General features: G+C 42.8%; 1 protein-coding gene across 3 annotated transcripts in view; it reads right to left on the bottom strand.

Annotated features, from left to right (window-relative positions):
- ZFAND3 (zinc finger AN1-type containing 3) overlaps positions 1-17,480 on the bottom strand; it is a 314,500-nt gene extending 297,020 nt beyond the window's left edge. Inside the window, exons 1-2 of one of the 3 annotated variants that reach the window (XM_027127133.1) lie at positions 17,306-17,480; positions 16,458-16,826 (exon numbers count right to left, since the gene is read on the bottom strand). In XM_027127133.1, coding sequence (XP_026982934.1) covers positions 16,458-16,826; positions 17,306-17,354 — 418 coding nt within the window. In that variant the 5' untranslated portion in view covers positions 17,355-17,480. Of the gene's footprint in view, positions 1-16,457; positions 16,827-17,305 lie in introns of those variants that run through there. The other 2 variants (XM_027127135.1, XM_027127134.1) reach the window with 2 other exon arrangements.
- Between the last annotated feature and the right edge of the window lie 1,527 nt (positions 17,481-19,007).

Below are 19,007 nucleotides of genomic sequence, written 5' to 3'. Positions count from 1 at the left end.
GAGAAATTAAGAAAACACTCCCATTTACCACTGCAACAAAAAGAATAAAATACCTAGGAATAAACCTACCTAAGGAGACAAAAGATCTGTATGCAGAAAACTATAAGACACTGTTGAAAGAAATTAAAGATGATACCAACAGATGGAGATATACCATTTTCTTGGATTGGAAGAATCAATATTGTGAAAATGACTATACTATCCAAAGCAATCTACAGATTCAATGCAATCCCTATCAAATTACCAATGGCATTTTTTACAGAACTAGAACAGGAAATGTTAAAATTTGTACAGAGACACAAAAGACCCCGAGTAGCCAAAACAGTCTTGAGGGAAAAAAACAGAGCTGGAGGAATCAGACTCCCTCACTTCAGACTATACTACAAAGCTACAGTAATCAAGACAATAAGGTACTGGCACAAAAACAGAAATACAGATCAATGGAACGGGACAGAAAGCCCAGAGATAAACCCATGCACCTAATATCAACTAATCTATGACAAAGGAGGCAAGGATATACAATGGAGAAAAGACAGTCTCTTCAATAAGTCATGCTGGGAAAACTGGACAGCTATATGTAAAAGAATGAAATTAGAACACTCCCTAACACCATACACAAAAATAAACTCAAAATGGATTAAAGACCTAAATGTAAGGCCAGACACTATAAAACTCTTAGAGGAAAACATAGGCAGAACACTCTATGACATAAATCACAGCAAGATCCTTTTTGACCCACCTCCTAGAGAAATGGAAATAAAATCAAAAATAAACAAATGGGACCTAATGAAACTTAAAAGCTTTTGCACAGCAAAGGAAACCATAAACAAGATGAAAAGACAAACCTCAGAATGGGAGAAAATATTTGCAAATGGATCAACGAACAAAGGATTAATCTCCAAAATACATAAACAGCTCATGCAGCTCAATATTAAAAAAACAAACAACTCAATGTAAAAATGGGCAGAAGACCTAAATAGACATTTCTCCCAAGAGGACATACAGATGCCCAAGAGGCACATGAAAAGCTGCTCAACATCACTAATTGTTAAAGAAATGCAAATCAAAACTACAATGAGGTATCACTTCCCACTGGTTAGAATGGGCAGCATCAGAAAATCTACAACAAATGCTGGAGAGGATGTGGAGAAAAGGGAACCCTCTTGCACTGTTGGTGGGAATGTAAACTGATACAGTCACTATGAAGAACAGTATGGAGGTTCCTTAAAAAACTAAAAATTGAATTACCATATGACCCAGCAATCCCACTACTGGGCATATACCCAGAGAAAACCATAATTCAAAAAGACACATGCACCACAATGTTCATTGCAACACTGTTTACAATAGCCAGGTCATGGAAGCAACCTAAATGCCCGTCAACAGACGAATGCATAAAGAAGATGTGGTACATGTATACAATGGAATATTACTCAGCCATAAAAGGGAACGAAATTGGGTCATTTGTAGAGACGTGGATGCATCTAGAGACTGTCATACAGAGTGAAGTCAGTCATAAAGAGAAAAACAAATATCGTATATTAACGCATATATGTGGAACCTAGAAAATGGCAGAGATGAACCGGTTTGCAGAGCAGAAATTGAGACACAGAAGTAGAGAAAATACGTATGGACACCAAGGGGGGAAAGCGGCAGGGGGGTGAGGGTGGTGGTGTGATGAATTGGGAGATTGGGATTGACATGTATACACTGATGTGTATAAAATGGATGACTAATACAAACCTGCTGTATAAAAAAAAATAAATTTTTTTAAAAATAGACAATGTCATGGGGTAAGGAAGTTAATTATCTAAAGTTCAGCATAGTTTTAATTTCTTTTCTTCCAAGTAAAATTCTATTTTATTTATTTCAAAATGTTATTATGGTATGTTAATTTTTGTTCTATCTAACCTTTTATCTGCAAATAAATATTCTATGTCTAGAATAAAGCTAATAAAAAATTTAATTTAATTTAAAAAATAATAAAAGATACAAAAAAGCAACAATAAACAAGTGGGACTACATCAAATTAAAAGGCTTCTTCTGCACAGCAAAGGAAACCTTCAACAAAATGAAAAGGCAGGGCTTCCCTGGTGGCACAGTGGTTGAAAGTCCGCCTGCCGATGCAGGGGACACGGGTTCGTGCCCCGGTCCAGAAAGATCCCACATGCCGTGGAGCGGCTGGGCCCGTAAGCCATGGCCGCTGAGCCTGCGTGTCCGGAGCCTGTGCTCTGCAACGGGAGAGGCCACAACAGTGTGAGGCCCGCATATCACAAAAAAATAAAAAATTTAAAAAATGACAAGGCAATCTACAAATGGGAGAAAATATCTGCAAATCATATATCTGATAAGGGGTTAACATTCAAAATATATAGAGAACTCATAACTCACTATCAAAAAAACAATCCAATTAAAAATGGGCAAATCTGAACATTTTTCCAAAGAAAACATACAGATGGCCAACAGGTACATAAAAAGATGCTCCACATCACTAATCATCAGGGAAATGCAACTCAAAACCACAATGAGATATCACTGCACACCATTAAGAACTGCTATTATCACAAAGACAAGAAATATCAAATGTTGGCAAGGACATGGAGAAAAGGGAACCCTTGCGCACTGTTGGTGGGAATGTAAATTGGTATAGCTGCTATGGAAAACAGCATGGAGGTTCCTCAAAATATTAAAAAATTGATCTACCATATGATCCAGAAGAGAATGAAAACACTAATTCAGAAAGATATATGCACCCCATGTTCACTGCAACATTATTTACAACAGCCAAGCCATAGAAACAACCTAGATGTCCATCAATGGAGGAATGAACAAAGAAAATGCGGGGTGTATATATATACACACACATATATACATACAATGAAATATTATTTGGCCATTAAAAAGAATGTAATCCTGCCACTTGCAACAACATGGATGGACCTTGAGGGCATTATGCTAAGTGAAAATAAGTCAGAGAGATAAAGACAAATGCTATATGATCTTACTTTCATGTGGAATCTTTAGGGAAAGAAAGGTCGCATATAGAAAACAGATTGGTGGTTGGTGGTGGCAGGAGGTGGGGGGGTGAAATGAGTGAGGAGGTCAAAAGGTGCAAACTTCCAGTTATAAAATGAATGTCATGGGACTGTATTATACAGCATGGTGACTATAGTTAATAATACTGTATTACATATTTGAAAGTTGCTCAGAGAGTAGACCTTAAAAGTTCTCATCACAAGGAAAAAAAAAATTTTTTTTTTTAAAGTTCCTTGGCAAAGTCCTTCAGAATTTCACCTATTTTTTGGCTGCATTGGGTCTTCGTTGCTGCACACGGGCTTTCTCTAGTTGCGGCGAGCGGGGGCTGCTCTTCGTTGTGGTGCATGGGCTTCTCACTGCTGTGGCTTCTCTTGTTGCGGAGCACAGGCTCTAGGCACCCAGGCTTCAGTAGTTGTGGCACACGGGCACATTAGTTGTGGCTTGCGGGCTCTAGAGCACAGGCTCAGTAGTTGTGGTGCATAGGCTTAGCTGCTCCACAGCATGGTATCTTCCCGAACCAGAGACAGAACTTGTGTCCCCTGCAATGGCAGGCAGATCCTTAACCAATGCACCACCAGGGAAGTCCCGAAAAAAATTTTTGTAACTACGTATGGTGATGGATGTTAACTAGATGTTTTGTGGTGATCATTCTGCAATACCTACAAATATCAACTCATTACATTGTACACCTGAAACTAATATAATATGATGTATCAACTATACCTCAATTAAAAAATACGATTCAAGTACACTGACATGCTATCTAATTCATCAAAATGTACACTCAACCTTTCTAAAACTAATCATCTCTTTCCCACACATGCTCATCATCTTCCAGATGGAATCACTTCAACTTAAGAACTTCCAAAGTATAAAGCTTCTTCTACCAAACCAAACTTCACACACCAGTGACAGATGGCATTAGTGCCTGCTTCTACAGTTTCACGATGGACTTAGAAATAAATGGATTCACAAACAACCTTTCAAAAGCTAACTAGTGTGTAGGCAGAACTTATATACCCACCATATGTGACTGACCATCTTTCACCCAGTTGCCCATGTCAGAAATCTGGCTGCCTCTCTTTTCCTTTCCACCCCCCAACCCCATCCCCCATCCAGTCTGTCTCTGCTCTTACGCTCAAGCCCTCCTCTGCAGTCCCCACTGTCCCAGTGCTATGGAGTGAAATGTTTGTGCTCCCCCACCGGAATTCACATGTTGAATCCTAATGGCCAGTGTGATGGTATCTGGAGGTGAGGCCTTTGGGAAGCAATTAGATCGTGAGGGCTCTGCTTAGATCATGGGATTAGTACTGTTATAAAAGAGGCTAGAGAGAGGTCTCTCATCCCTTCCACCATGTAAGGTTACAATGAGAAGACAGCATCAATGAGGAAGCTGGCTCTCCTCAGACACCAAAGCCGCCGGAGCCACGATCTTGGACTTCCAGCCTCCAGAACTGCGAGAAACAAATTTCTGTTGTTTATAAGCCACCAGTCTATGGTATTTTGTTGTTACAGCCCCAATGGACTAATCTACCCAGGTTTCAGCCTACATTCATTCTCAGCTCTCCTACTACAGCATTCACTCAGGGTTGCTTTATCTAGGGTTCACAGACTCTCTAATCCACATATAGAAATGCATTTAGATCTAACTGGTTTCCTTTGTAATCCTAAGTAATTTATTCTATGCATTGTCCTGAAAAGGGGGCTGCAGTCTTCACCAGACTGCCAAAGACATCCACGGCCCAAAAAGGTTTATGGGCTCTAACTGGACTCTGCTTCCATGCTTATATCCTCCAACTCTCCTCCACCCTGCTGCCAAGGTAAAGTTTTTGAAATATAAATATCATCTGTCATCCATACTTAAATCCTTAAATGGTACCAACTACTTCCAGGTAAAATCTTAACTCAACCATCCAACAATCAAGTAGGTTCATGACTGGCCCCTGCTCATCCCCCCAGCTTCATCTTGCCTCCCGCCACAAATGCAGCTAACATCCTGAGTTGAATCTGCAATTCCCTGAATTCAGCAAGCTTTCTCACTCCTCTCTGCCTTTGCATAAGCCATTCCCCCTGCTTGGAAAGCCCTTCCTCACCCCTCACCACCTCCACATGGTTAACTCCTGCTCATCGTTTACTCCCAGCTTAAGCAACATCTCCTCAGAGAGCCCTCCTGGCCATCCTCCACTCCCAGTCTCGGTAAGATGCCCAGTCAGTGTTCTCACAGTACTCTGTGATGATCTCCCATAGCACTTTCCTCGTGGTGTTTTGTCCATTTACTATCTGCCACCCCTTCCACCCTGTGAGCTTTCTTAAGGCAGAAACTAAAACATGCCTAGCAGAGCTCAAGACACACAACAGAATGCTTAACAAATGCTTGCTGAACAAGGGATAGGCTCTGGAAAATAGCCAAACCAGCCGAAGTCCAGTCAGAAACCTCATCAACTAATGAGGTGGCACTGGTCTGGAGATTACCATAAATGCAAATTGCCAGTTGAGGCAAGAAAGTTCTGCATCTATTAATCTGCCACCAATGCTCCTTCATTCAAGGCTGGGAAGTCAGCCCTTAATAAATTTAATTACCCTGGTCAGGCACTGGGTCAAGGGGCTTGACAGGCATTAGAGCTCACTAAACCTCAAAACAACTCTAGTATATTCTTTTTTAAAGAAAAAGAGGCAAAGAGGTAAACTGCCCAAAATCAAGCAGAAAGTTATAAAGTTCTCAACCCAGGTTTTTGATTTCAAAGCCCATTGCCTAGCCACTGAGCTCAGCTGCTTTTCTGGAGATGAGATATCAGCATGCCCTGCATCTTTGGAGGCATTCTGGAAGAGCCTAGGTTGGATGAGAGGGGGCCCTTCATTAGCCTCACAGCAAATAAGAAAGGTCTTATTCCTCCAACAAACACTACGCACTACTATTAAATTCTTTAAAATTTAAGGTAAACTCCCCTACATGTATTCATTGAAAAATCTTTTAAATGGGAAGGGCTTGTGAGAGTTTTCTCCCCCAAGAACAGCAAGTAAAGGAGGAAATGAGCAAAACTTTGTTGAACTCTCCACACCAGGCTTAGAGGTTGAAAAGGGAGATGAAAAATATCAATATATCCCAAGGAATGGAGTTGGTTGTGGCAATACCAATAAAGGAAAGAAGGCAGAGTCTCCATGGTCTGCTGCAGAGACACCACGAAGCACCATCCTTTAACTGGCTGAGAAGGCTTAGCAGAAGAAACAGCCCATGGGCTTCTAATAGATGGAACACTAATTTTGCAGAAAGCTGCTGCTACTTCCACTAAACTTTAGTTTGGAATGTGCACCACAGCTCTCATCCTATGATCTTCAGCACTTCCCTGTAAGACCTCTGGGGGCTCACACCCAACACTTCAAGAAAAAACAGAATGTTTTTAAAAAAAAAAAAAAAACAATGTTTTCTTTAATCTCACCCACACCACCTGTTCACATTAGTTTCTCGAGCCCTTACAGATGTGGTCACCTCTCATATTTTGACTAGAAGTTGGTGATCACAAAGCATCTTCATTCCTAATTACCACCACTCCACATTTCCCCATCCTCATCCTCCTTGCACCCCAGTTTCCCCCTTGACCACCTTGTGTGTCCTTACTCTTCCAACTCACCTCCAAATCAGGTGTCTGATACTGTCCAGTGACTTTTCTGCATCCCAAATTTCAACACAAAACCAACCAGTCCATTCTTCCTGTCCCTAACTCCAACCAAAAACACATACAATGTAAATATCTAATTTATCTACAATGAAAACTATTCAGGTAAACCTAGGGGCCTTTCAACTATGGGATTATAAATATCTAGTCACCAGACAGCTTAAAACCAAGAAGAAGAAAATGCAGCCTTTAGGGACACATACTTCCACAGATAAGATTTTACTGTGACTATCATTTTCTAAATTAATCCATACTGGTATTATTGAGATTATAAACCCCCAAAGAGACTCTTAGTATACATCATGTAACACTCCACACTTCTACTCAAGACTGTATCTTTATCACTTGTTACAGCAACTGTTCCATGATTAGATCCTGCCCCACATTCAGTGAAGAAAAAGATTAGCTTTACAAATAAAATGCATAGTTTAAACACATCTTGAAAGTGCTTCAGTACTGGGGGTGGGGGGGATGACATGAACAACAGGTAAAGCTAATTAACCGTGATATATACATAGAAACAGGGAATACAGGTCTCAGAGAATACATGATTATGTCCCCCTAATCAACAAAAGAATAAAACAAAAGTTCCTCTAAGCAAGGATTTTTGTGGATCAACATGCAAAAACACACCTTTATTTTTAAAGGTGAGTACCACAGCTCTGTGTTATGTGAAAAGGGAAAGGCAAGCTAGATAAAACTGTATAGGGTCATACACCGTGAAGATTTTGTATATACACGCAAAGTTTCATATGCAAACACAAAGACTTGAAAAACCTGGTTTTCTGAATTTCAGTGGCATCTGAAGAAAAGGAAGAATACCATCCATCCATCCCCAGGACAGAAACCAAGCAATCATAAATCTAGAAACAACATACACTGAAATACACCACACTCTCTCCCACCTCCAGTTTATTATTTCTTGCTGGTTAATACACACCTGGACAGTTAAGAATGACTGTATTATTCAATCTATTTTGTGTCTCATTCATTATGTTGAAAAAAAATTCTTTCAGGAGAGAACTTTCCCAGCACATCTATCTATATAAAGCACTCTAAAAAGGGCTGAAATTGAAAAACAATGACCTGAAATAGGCAGAGACTCTGAAAGCATGGACATGATCAGCAAAGCCCCCCACCCAATCTATGTTCTCCAAATTCCTGCCCCACTTTTCCCATTAGGTACCCATTAGCTAGAGAAAACTTCGCACACCCTGTTCAGGAATGCTACCAGCACAACCATGTAAGAAAACCAAATGACTGCAGGAAGAGTATTTGCGATACTTTTGAATAATGAGAATACTTCTCCTTCCAGGAAGTGTGGCTAAGAGTGTGATTATTCATATAAATGCACTTCAACTTACCTGTGTGTAAGAGTCCAAGAGGTAGATAAGACACGAACAACTGTTACTCCATGTCATTCCACTTTAGCAGAAAGAAATGAGAAAAGGCACGCCCCAGAAGGTCCCAAGTGCAACAACACCAACCTAACTCTTTACCAGGACATTAATGAGGCAGCAATGAGGCTAAATAGAGCCTGTCCACAAACTAGAAACACAAAATGCTGTGGTGTGGTCTGCCCTCATCCCCACTTCTCCCCCAACCAGAGTGGTCACAGCTGCAATCCGTGATCTTTCCCAGGACATTCTTCTGCCCTAACACAAAACTGCACCTGTCTGTAATACAGGACATTTGGTACAGTTGAATGAACAAACGCAGTTAGCTAGCACTACATCTTCTTCCTACTGCATTCTTCCTTCCTGCAGCAGTGAACAGCTGCAGCCACAACTTCAGATGTCAGGCACTGTTTGCAGCTCTGTCCCCTGGCCTCAAGGATGACATGGCATTTTCATTCATCTTGTTCCATTCCCTCAGTCTGATACATCACAGGTCAGTTTGGTTTTGCCCACTGCTGCTGGATATTCCAACATACTCCACCTTCCCCTGTACAGAGGGACTTGAATTTACCAGAAAATCCAATGCATTTATCCTTAATCATATATCAAAAGCTGTCATATGAGATTTACATTTGTGAATCTACAAAAGTCATAGTCCAAGGTGAATACCTTCAAAACTTCTCTCACTAAAGAGAAAAAAAAAAAGATTCTGTATTAGTCCAACATCTCCCTGTATAGGCCTCTGAGGTTGCCAGTTTAATAGACTTAAGAAAGGGGCAAAGATGACTGACCCAAAAGCTAACATGAAAAAAAAAGTTCAAATTACAGACTAACTTGTACTGAAATTTTAGTTCCCAAAACTGATCAAAGGAGCACTTTCCAGTAACCTGAATTAACAATAGGACTGCTTCCCCCTTTGGAAATAAAATATGTTGGAGCTGAGAAAAAAAACAACAACAACACAGAGCTAAATCAAACGCCCCACATTTTCAGAATATGAGAGAAAACAGGGATCTAGAGAACTCACAAGAAAATAGGCTTGAATGTCAACTGTTTCTTAATAAAACTAGAAAAAAAGCAAAAAAAAAAATAGGCTTGAAAATCCTGACTGCCTATCAGATCAACATTCTAGAAGAGCACTGTCCAACAGAACATTTTGGGAGGATGAAGTGTTCTATATCTGCGTTCCCCAACGAGGTAGCCACCAGCTACTGAGATACAGAGTACTTAAAATATAGCTAGTGTAACTCAAAACTGAATTTTTAATTTTATTTAATTTTAATTAGTATGAATTTAAACTACTACATGTAGCTAGTGGCTACCATACTGGACAGAACAATTCTAGAATGCAGTCTTAGATTCTGGTTATTAAAAACTTCAAATAAAGCTGCTTAACCTCCCTTCTGCATTGAACACACATAGGAAATTTCTTCCTTATATCTAAATATCTCATTCAGCAACATAACTTTGTTACATAGGGACCCAGCCCAAAGCAGGATCAGCCTGTTTCTCAAAGCCCCTACCAGAACTGAGAGACATCAGTGTCATCCACCCAGTTGGAATGAAGGCCCTCTTTTGCAAACCACTCTGACAAAAAGTCCCACAACAAGCCTGAATCTGGACTGTTTTGTTTTGTTTTGTTTTTTTGCGGTACGCGGGCCTCTCACTGTTGTGGCCTCTCCCGTTGCGGAGCACAGGCTCCAGACGCACAGGCTCAGCGGCCATGGCTCACAGGCCTAGCCGCTCCGCAGCATGTGGGATCTCCCCGGACCGGGGCACGAACCCATGTCCCCTGCATCGGCAGGTGGACTCTCAACCACTGCGCCACCAGGGAAGCCCTGGACAGTTTTTTAAGTGTATGATTAAAATTATACAAGTTTTTGAGTTGTGACTGGTCAAATTCCTACATGTAGCTTTGATCAGATACTGAACTTAACCTTTCTTCAAAAGAAAAAAGAACTTTTAACCTCAATCTTGATCTATAATTATTGTGGTAGTTCAAAACTTTGCATCAGTTTGCACAGACACACCTCCGTATGACCTAATAAAAAAATCCAAATTATGTTAGTTCTCACCATCTTCATACTCTGCCCTCAATAAGTAACATTTAATACACTAGGGTTTCACTTCAAAAAACTTTATTCAAAGAATTCTTGGCCCTCTGATTTTTCCAGCTAGAAAAAAGTTAACTTGTAAAAATTAATGTTAACTTTAATACTATTAAAGACTATGAAGAGATTTTTAGTCAAAACTTTTCAGTAGACTTAAAGTGCTGTGTTCTCTTTTTTTTTTGGGGGGGGGGCGATGAGGGGAGGAGAGTGGTGAATGGGGAGGAGAAGAGAATTATACCAAAAGAGCCTATGTCCTATATGTTAACTGGATCTAACTCTAAAAAGCTACTGTCTCAAACCAATGTAAACAAAGAACATGTTTTCTTAAAAAATAAAATTATCTCCCCATGTTCCATCACTGCAAAGGGGCAAATTTTTCTGGATACTCAAATGTAATCAGGAAAATGGGGCAGATAGATAAACGTATTGACAGTGAATACTTCATTTAAATCATGTTGCATCTTCAGATGCACACAAAATTCAAAAATGCAAAGTAAAACTGCATGACTCCTTGGTATTTACCCAAAGGAGTTGAAAACTTATGTCCACAAAAACCTGCAAATGGATGTTTATAGCAGCTTTATTCAAAATTGCCAACACTTGGAAGCAACCAAGATGTCCTTCAGTAGGTGAATGGATAAACTGTGATACATATAGACAATTGAATCTTAAAGTGCTAAAAAGTAATGAGCTATCAAGCCACAAAAAGACAAGGAGGAACCTTAAATGCATATTACTAAGTGAAAGAAGTCAATCTGGAAATGTTACATACTGTATGATTCCAACTATATGACATTCTGAAAAAGGCAAAACGATGGAGTAAAAAGGTGAGTGGCTGACAGGGGTTGGGAGGAGGGAGCGATGAATAGGTAAGAGCAAAGAGGATTTTTAGGGCAGTGAAACTACTCTATATGACACTGTAATAGATACATGTCACTATAATTCATCCAATTCCACAGACTGTACAACACCAAGAGTGAACCGCAGTGTAAACCATGGACTTCGGGTGATAATGACATGTCAATGTAGGTTCATCACTGTTACAAATGCACCACTGTGGTGGGGATGCTGATAATAAGGGAGGCTGTGCATGGGAGGGAGCAGGGGGTATATGGGAAATTGCTGTACCTTACTCTCAATTGTGCTCTGAACCTAAAACTGCTCTAAAAATATAAAATCTTTAAAAAACAAAAAAAGTAAAACTGTACAAATGAGCTGTTCTGTGTTTAAGAGAATGTTTAAGGGGGTTTTATAATCAGATGGATAATTAGTGACATCACTGGAATGAACATTCTACTGATTAACTAGTGATTCATGCTGTGTTCACATGGAATTTGAAAGCCCAGGTTAAGCTGGTTGAAGTGTGGCAACATGTTCCAATTGGGAGACAGAGACTGATAAATCAAAAATGTGTGAGGGCCACACACTACTAGGAGCCAAGCAAACTTGCCATATAACTCACAGAGTGACAGAAACAGAGTTCTACAGCAATTCCCAAAGCCTGGGCTCAGAGAAAATAAAAGAAACAATAAAAATAAATAAATAACTTCTGTTTAAGCTAACTAGTCAGTATCTTGGTTGAATCAACTTTCTACTAGTAACCATTTCAGGAACAGAATTTATTTTGTGAGATTACTCTTGATCTCTGCCCTAACTCCATCTTTACTTAAAATTCATCATTATCTAGCAGATCTAGCTGGTAAGTAAAATGCTTCTCAACAGAATAGATCACAAAAATGAAATACTAATAAAATCTATTTCCCTAAAGAAAATGTACCCATGTAATATTTCTTTTATGACATGATTCATTAGAAAATAAATCATAAACATCTTTTTTTTAATCAAAACAATGAATCGTTTACCTAATACATCCCATAACTAAAATACTCCACGGACTTTCCTGGTAGCACAGTGGTTAAGAATCCGCCTGCCAAGCACGGGACACAGGTTCGAGCCCCGGTCCAGGAAGATCCCACATGCCGGAGAGCAACTAAGCCTGTGCGCCACAACAACTGAGCCTGTGCTCTAGAGCCCACAGCCACAAGTACTGAGCCCGCGTGCCACAACTACTGAAGCCCACGTGCCTAGAACCCGTGCTCCACAACAAGAGAAGCCACGGCAATGAGAAGCCCTAGCACCGCAACGAAGAGTAGCCCCCACTCGCCGCAACTAGAGAAAGCCCGCGCGCAGCAACAAAGACTCAACGCTGCCAAAAATAAATAAATTTATTTAAAAAATAAAATACTCCATTATTCCCTAAATATCAGACTGAACACTTATGTCTACTACACTTTAAATTTACTTATGAAAAGAATAACACTTCTCAAAGTTTCCATTAAATTACATTGTGATAGAGACGGTCTCCAATTATAAAGGCAGAATATCAGTAATTGTAATTAGATATTCATACTTAATATGCAGAATTTGAAAATAAAGTCCATCTTTCCCCCATCCTAATTAATTACCCGTTCTATCACCCTATAATACACTCAAGATATTCTTATTGTCTTCTTCCTGTCTTTTTTAATAATATTCTAGGTCTGCTCTTTCAAAAACTTTTGAAAATATCTGTGAAGAATCTATATCCCTCAGTACATTCTGTAGCTTCAATTAATACCACTTATATCTATATGATTTAAAAGTGCTTTTACATATGTATTTCAACTAAAGAAAATGCACCAATTGACTATTTCATTTCAGATTTGACAATTATAAACTAGCATGATTTTTTGCATGATTACTGAATGCCTAAAATAAGCCAAGAAAATGCTCATGCTCATATTTCACTAAAAGTTTTAAGTCCATGTCTCAGGGAAAAAACCATTTATGGTCATTAACCCTAAAAACATTTATGTGCTATACAAACACCTTGCAACTTTAGTAAAACTTCAACAATTTCCAAGGTAGCAAAGTTTCCCAGTGGTCTCTCTGTAACACATTAACTTAATTACCTACACTCAATTTCACAATATAAAACCAAGGAGAAAACTAGAAATTTTGAGTGTTCGAAGTACTAACACATTTGCACTGCATGCTCCTCTAGGCATTCTCCTTTCTCATTGCAGTCCCACAAGACCCACCTGACAGCTCTATGTTAACCAACCCCCACTGATTGGTGTCCTGAGTGGACAATGCTAGGCAGCAAGTCCTTCTGCCTAAGTCACTAGAGAGAAGAGCAATCCTAAAGGAACTGCCTTTAGTCTGCTAGTACCAGAACATTCTGCTAACAGGCTCCTCAGCAAAGGGCTGGGTATGGGCCCTGACTAGCTGACTTCACAGACCTGCGGCTTCCGCAGAGTACAATGCTGACTAAAGTTTCCAGAGAACACACTCACCTTCATGCTCATAAAGGGCAAAGGCAAGTTACCTCCTGAATGGCTTTGACATCTACTTCTCTCCATTCTCCCTGGCCACTATACAGGTATAGTAATCCCCTGGGGATCACGCCTCCTGACAAGTCTTCTGTACCTCTGGACTTTACAACATGCCACAAACATACAGATACCACATTCACAAACACACACACACACACATAATCATACCCACATACACAGGCCACCCTCAAGATCATCTAGTAATCTTTCACATTAAAGAAAATCACCTCACAACCCACTCAAAGTTCTTCAACAGCTCCCCAGTGCACTCAGGATAAAAATCCAAAGTCATAAGCATCACATATGGGGCCCTGTATCACCAGTTGCTCTCACCATCTCAGCCTCATTTCTAGCTGACCCCTCTTCACAATCTACCAATCCTCTACAATGAACTTTCAGCTGATCAAATGTGTAGTGCTCTCTCTAATATCCAGGGCTTCATCCATGCTCTCCCCTCTGCCTGACAGAAAACACCCTTCTCCCTATCTATTTCCATTCTCTCCTATCTTCCTGCAGGCTTAGGCTGGCATCACCCTCCAGGCTATCTTCCTCTACATCCACCTCAACTGGAGTAGGTGCCCCTCCCAACAAACCCAATTCCAAGCCTAACACACTTCACTGTAACTGGTGTTTTTACTCCTCTATGTCCCCTGCTCCCAGAGAATGGTGCCAGTGCCCCTCTTGTCTACCATAATATCAGAGGCACTCAAATATTTGCTAAATACATTATAAGTTTACTTAATGAATATAACATGAATGTAGCCCATGCAATAAGGGAAACGTTCAAAATCAGTCACGATATAATGGAAACTAGGCAGCAATTTCCTTATACTTTGGTATAAACTGCAAACTACACAGGTGCCTTTAGGAAAGGTTAAAACATTACACATTAAAAAGAACAGCTTCCACCATAAAGATATTAGTTTCGCCTAACTCTTGTTAGGCAAATTGCAGTTCATAAAAAGTGCCATATTGAAAGTATCAAAAAAGCAGCCCTGGTTGCTTATAAGTCAACTATGGCATCAGTGTAACTATTCCTCTCTACTACCAAACTCTCCTTGCATTACTCAGAACCTTGCTCAGTTTCTAAGTCTTGATGTAAATCTTTTAATGTGGGTTCCACTCATAATAATGGTCCCAAAGACATTAACATGTTGCCAGGAAATAGACCTCTGATACATCCTGGGCATTAGCTGCCACTGGCAGCTACTTTCTCTGAGCCACATGTCTTCTTATGAGTTACAATCTGAGGCTTGTGACTCCAGATTTTTCCAGGGCAGCAGACTGATGTCATAAACGTGATGGTACTAAGCACTCTACAGAGCTCATTAGCTCCACCCTGAAATCCCAGAATGCAAAGGCAAGTTCCTCGTGTATAAATAATGCCTCAGTTTTCCCATCTACAAATAAAAGAGAGAATGGTTCCCACTTAATAAGATTCTTGTGGGAATTAGATTGCCTATGAAAGCACTTAGCAAGCAACACAATTATTTTTAAGCCAAAAAAAAGGGGAGACTATAAAACCTAAGATATTTTCACATCTTCAGAACTTTTGGTAACGCCGTAACTTATTTTTCGCTAATATCCTTTCACCAAGAAATTTTTGAGAAAGAAAAGGCTGAAAGATGAGAAAATTAGATTTTTTTTGTCATAACCTTTGGATATGACAAACTCCACAGAAATCTACACTAAGATCCACTTTCTAATCTTTCTCTGCACTCCCAAAAACCAGAGCCTTAATTTCTACCTCAATCATCCCTAGGATCTGAGAGACAGTAAAGATAAAATACTTCAATACATCTTCCCAAGATGCCCTCACCAGAAATAATCATTTCCTTACTGCCTCTATGCACCCCCAAATATACTGAGTCTTTGGAAAATAAAACAAAAAAAGAGATAAATCACAAAAGCTGGCCTTCAAAGTCTCCAGTTTCCTTACAATAGATCTAGAATCATAAATTATGACGGAGGCACCTGTCTGGTAAGAGGGGTGGCAATCCATAAAAACTCCAAGTGTAACAAGAAGAATTTAAACTGTAACTACAGGTGGAAAAGTTGATTTCCCACCTCAAATATTTTCACTCTAACACAGGATGGCCAAGCAATAATACAGGCTGGCCAAGGTGAATATTTTTATCATTAAAAAAAAAAAATGGGGACGGAAGGGAATTTGAGCCAATTAAGCAAGTTGGCTCTCACGTTCCTAAGCCAAGCTGACTTGAGTTTTTTTTTGACAAGGGAATCTTACAGACCTTCTGAAACAAACGTGTTTTAAATAAGATGAGACCTCAACAGTCTTGTAACTTTACCCAAACCTGGGTTCTGGGCTCGACTTTTAAAAATGGGTGACGTGTGAACAGTTTCCTAAAAGCAAATGGGGCACTAGGATATAATTTAGGAAGTGATGATGCAAGTCTCTGGGGGACAGGGAGGAGGGGAGGTGAAAAAGTCAGAGGAAATACCCTCCTGGTTCCTGGGCACCAACTCATACCAAGGAGGGGAGGAAGGGCTGGCCTCCACAAGCCAAGGGAAGGGGGCACCCCAGCTCCACCGGGAGGTGCCAACGCCGCCCCCTCATCCCTGAACGCAGCCCTGCCCCCCTCACCAGTAGCCCGGCCGGCCCCTTTCGGCCCGAGCCTCTGGCAGCCGAGTCTCCGAGGGTGGCAGCGCACCCCCGGCAGGGCCTTCTCTGCCCACCCCCAGCTCCCCACCCGGTGCCCCTCCCCAGGACGCGGCCCCTGCCCCCTCCCCGCAGGCCCGGCCTGGGCCCAGCCCCCAGGGTTCCGGCCTCCCCGGGCCGCGAGGCCTGCCCGGGCAGCCCCGGCGCCCGCGCCCCGGCCCCCACCCCCCCAGCCGGGCACTTACCCCCAGAAGCCGCAGGGACAGCGAGGCGGCAGACTGGGCGCTTTGCTGCGCTCGCTCCCGGCATCTCCCATGGTGCTCGGCGGCAGCGGCGGAGCTCGGCGGCGGCAGCGGTGTTAGCGGCTGGGCCTGGGCTCCGCTCGAAGGAGGAGGAGGAGGAGGAGGAGGAGGAGGAGGAGGCGGAGGCGGAGGCGGAGACGGAGGCGGCGGCAGCGTCGGGGGGCTCGGGGCTGGGGGAGGGGGAGGGAGCGGGCGCGCGGGCGGGCGCGAGTCCGGGGCTCCGAGCCGGGATTCCAGGCCGGTCAGCTGGAGGCGGGCCGCACCACTCGGCCTTCGGAGATGGGGGGGCCGGGGGGAGTAGAGGGAGGGGAGCTGAGGAGGTGGGGCGTACGGGTGAACCGAGGACCACGGGGGAGGAGGGAAGTCCCGGCGCCCTCGGCAGCTCCCACCGCCGCTCCCAGCCAGAGCGATGTCCCGTGCGGCGGCGCTGGGAAGGACCTGAGGCCCCCCCCGCCGGCTTTAGCGTAGCGGCAGCCGCTGTGAAACCACGGGCCCCGCTCGCTCCGTAACACCCTCCCTCCCTCGGAGGCTGCGCTGACCGGACAATGGCCGCTCCGCCCCCTCCCCTCCTCACGCACCCCTCCCAAGGAGTCACAATGGTCTCGCCGGGGGGAAGCCGCCGCCAAAGCCCAGCAGCTGATCAGCTGGGATCCGGGCGTGCCACTTTGTTCAGCGCCTCAAAGGAAGAGGATGGGGCCGTGGGCAAAGCCGAGACCGTAGAAATATCACTCAACGATAGGCCTCGGAGGCTTTCTTATTCTTGGAACTTTTAAAATTTTAAGGAAACTTACCTTCCCCTGTCTGAAGAAGGGGAGCAGGCTTCTGAATACTCTGGAGCATGTTACCTCCCCCCCCAAACGCGAATGGTACGCCCCAAGCGAGAGGGGGAGGAGCAGATTAGTTGTTTAGGGTTAGTTGAACCAGTCCCAGAGCGGCGGCCGAGCACCGCGCATGCGCTCGGAGAATCCCATTACCCGGCACTGGGAAGGGCCAGGAGGAGAACTTCCAAACCCGGAAGTGGAGCTCGGTCTTCCTGGGGCTGCTGGGGTCTTCAGCTATCCGAGAGGTCCGCGAGCCCTTCGCTTTTGGTCCCGGGCGATGCCAGAGGACATTTCTCAATGAACTGCTAACCCCTGGAAATCTCTCTTCCCAGGCCTCCCACACCCAACTCACTCTTCCTGTACCACCCAGAGAACCGGTTTCTCTTTGGCAATGATGAACTTCTGGGAAACGTCCCTCCCCTTCTCCGCACCCGCAATGGCGGGGGGAGAGAGGCTAGTGTCTTGGTCGGGTTCCGTGCCCGTCTAACCACATCGGTGTCCCCAACCTCAGAGGCACAAATCCACTCCCTATGCCTAGGCTAGGAGAACCTCTCTTCTTTCTGGAGTGGACATTTCGGCTTTGGGAGGGTAGGTATGGCCAAATTAGTGATGGAAACTGGTAAGTGACCAAAAAGTTTGAGGCACTAAAAAACGAGTCCTTTAACGCTCATTGTCTTTTATCCTGAACCCATTCTGAGCTTCAGTCAATCGTGAGAAGAAGGCGATTGTTAATGATTAATTTCAACAAGGAGCAAACTTCCACCAGACCTCTTGGAGAGGTAACCCATAGCTGAGGCCCTATGGGCGGACTTCTCAGTCCCTGCTACTTCTAGGAAGGCTTACTGGCTTTTTTTTTCCCCGCCACAGCTGAGCGTGTACAGAGACCCTCTCGAACCCCATCCAGGGGGGCCTTGAACCCCTTTTCTTGGGATAGAGAGAAGGAGGCCTTGCCAGTTGACAGCCACAAGCCCTATTGTAAGCAGGTGTTGCTTGCTTTCCCCTCCTGCCCCCCACCAATTAGTTTTCTGAATAGTCACAATTATTTAAAGTTCAGTAGATTTCTCTTAATGCCTGGGTTTCCAGTTGCTTTTGGAAAGCAGAAGCTTGACACCACTTAGCTCAGTCACTCACAGCACTGGTGATACGGAGTTACGTGTACCTGCCCATTCTGTTTGTACATGCTCTGTGGACTTACTAACATTGTTGTTGCTTCTTTTGGCCTCTAAATGATCTCAGAGAGACAGCAGTGAATAGTCCTGAAGAGAGATCTTAGGGGCCCATCTACCCCCTACCTCATAAAGAGCAAGGATCACACTTAGTTTAGCATCCTCCTAAAGAGGCTCCTGCTGATGAAGACAGTAATTGCAAAAATCAAACCACTTAAAGCCAAAGCACCTTCCAAACGTGAATGCTGATTTATTTTGCATAATATTTAGTTTCGGCTTTGTTGATTTTCACAAGCCTTCAATAAATATTTCTGTCGAAAGCCCATAGAATGGATGAAGTCATATGGCACACCCAGCTCCCACTGGACTCATATTTCCTTAAATCCCCACTTAAACTGACATAAAATTGCCACATTCACAGAAGATTTACAGGCTTTGAGTTTAACAAACAGATTAAGTGGGACTCTTGCTATTGGCATCTTGATGACTTTCTTTTGTATGTGGAA

The sequence above is a fragment of the Aethalodelphis obliquidens genome, unplaced genomic scaffold (assembly GCF_003676395.1).
Source record: "Aethalodelphis obliquidens isolate GAN/ISIS:26980383/991018 unplaced genomic scaffold, ASM367639v1 scaffold31, whole genome shotgun sequence".
Lineage (NCBI taxonomy): Eukaryota > Metazoa > Chordata > Mammalia > Artiodactyla > Delphinidae > Aethalodelphis > Aethalodelphis obliquidens.
This window is presented reverse-complemented; position numbering and strand designations above follow the sequence as displayed.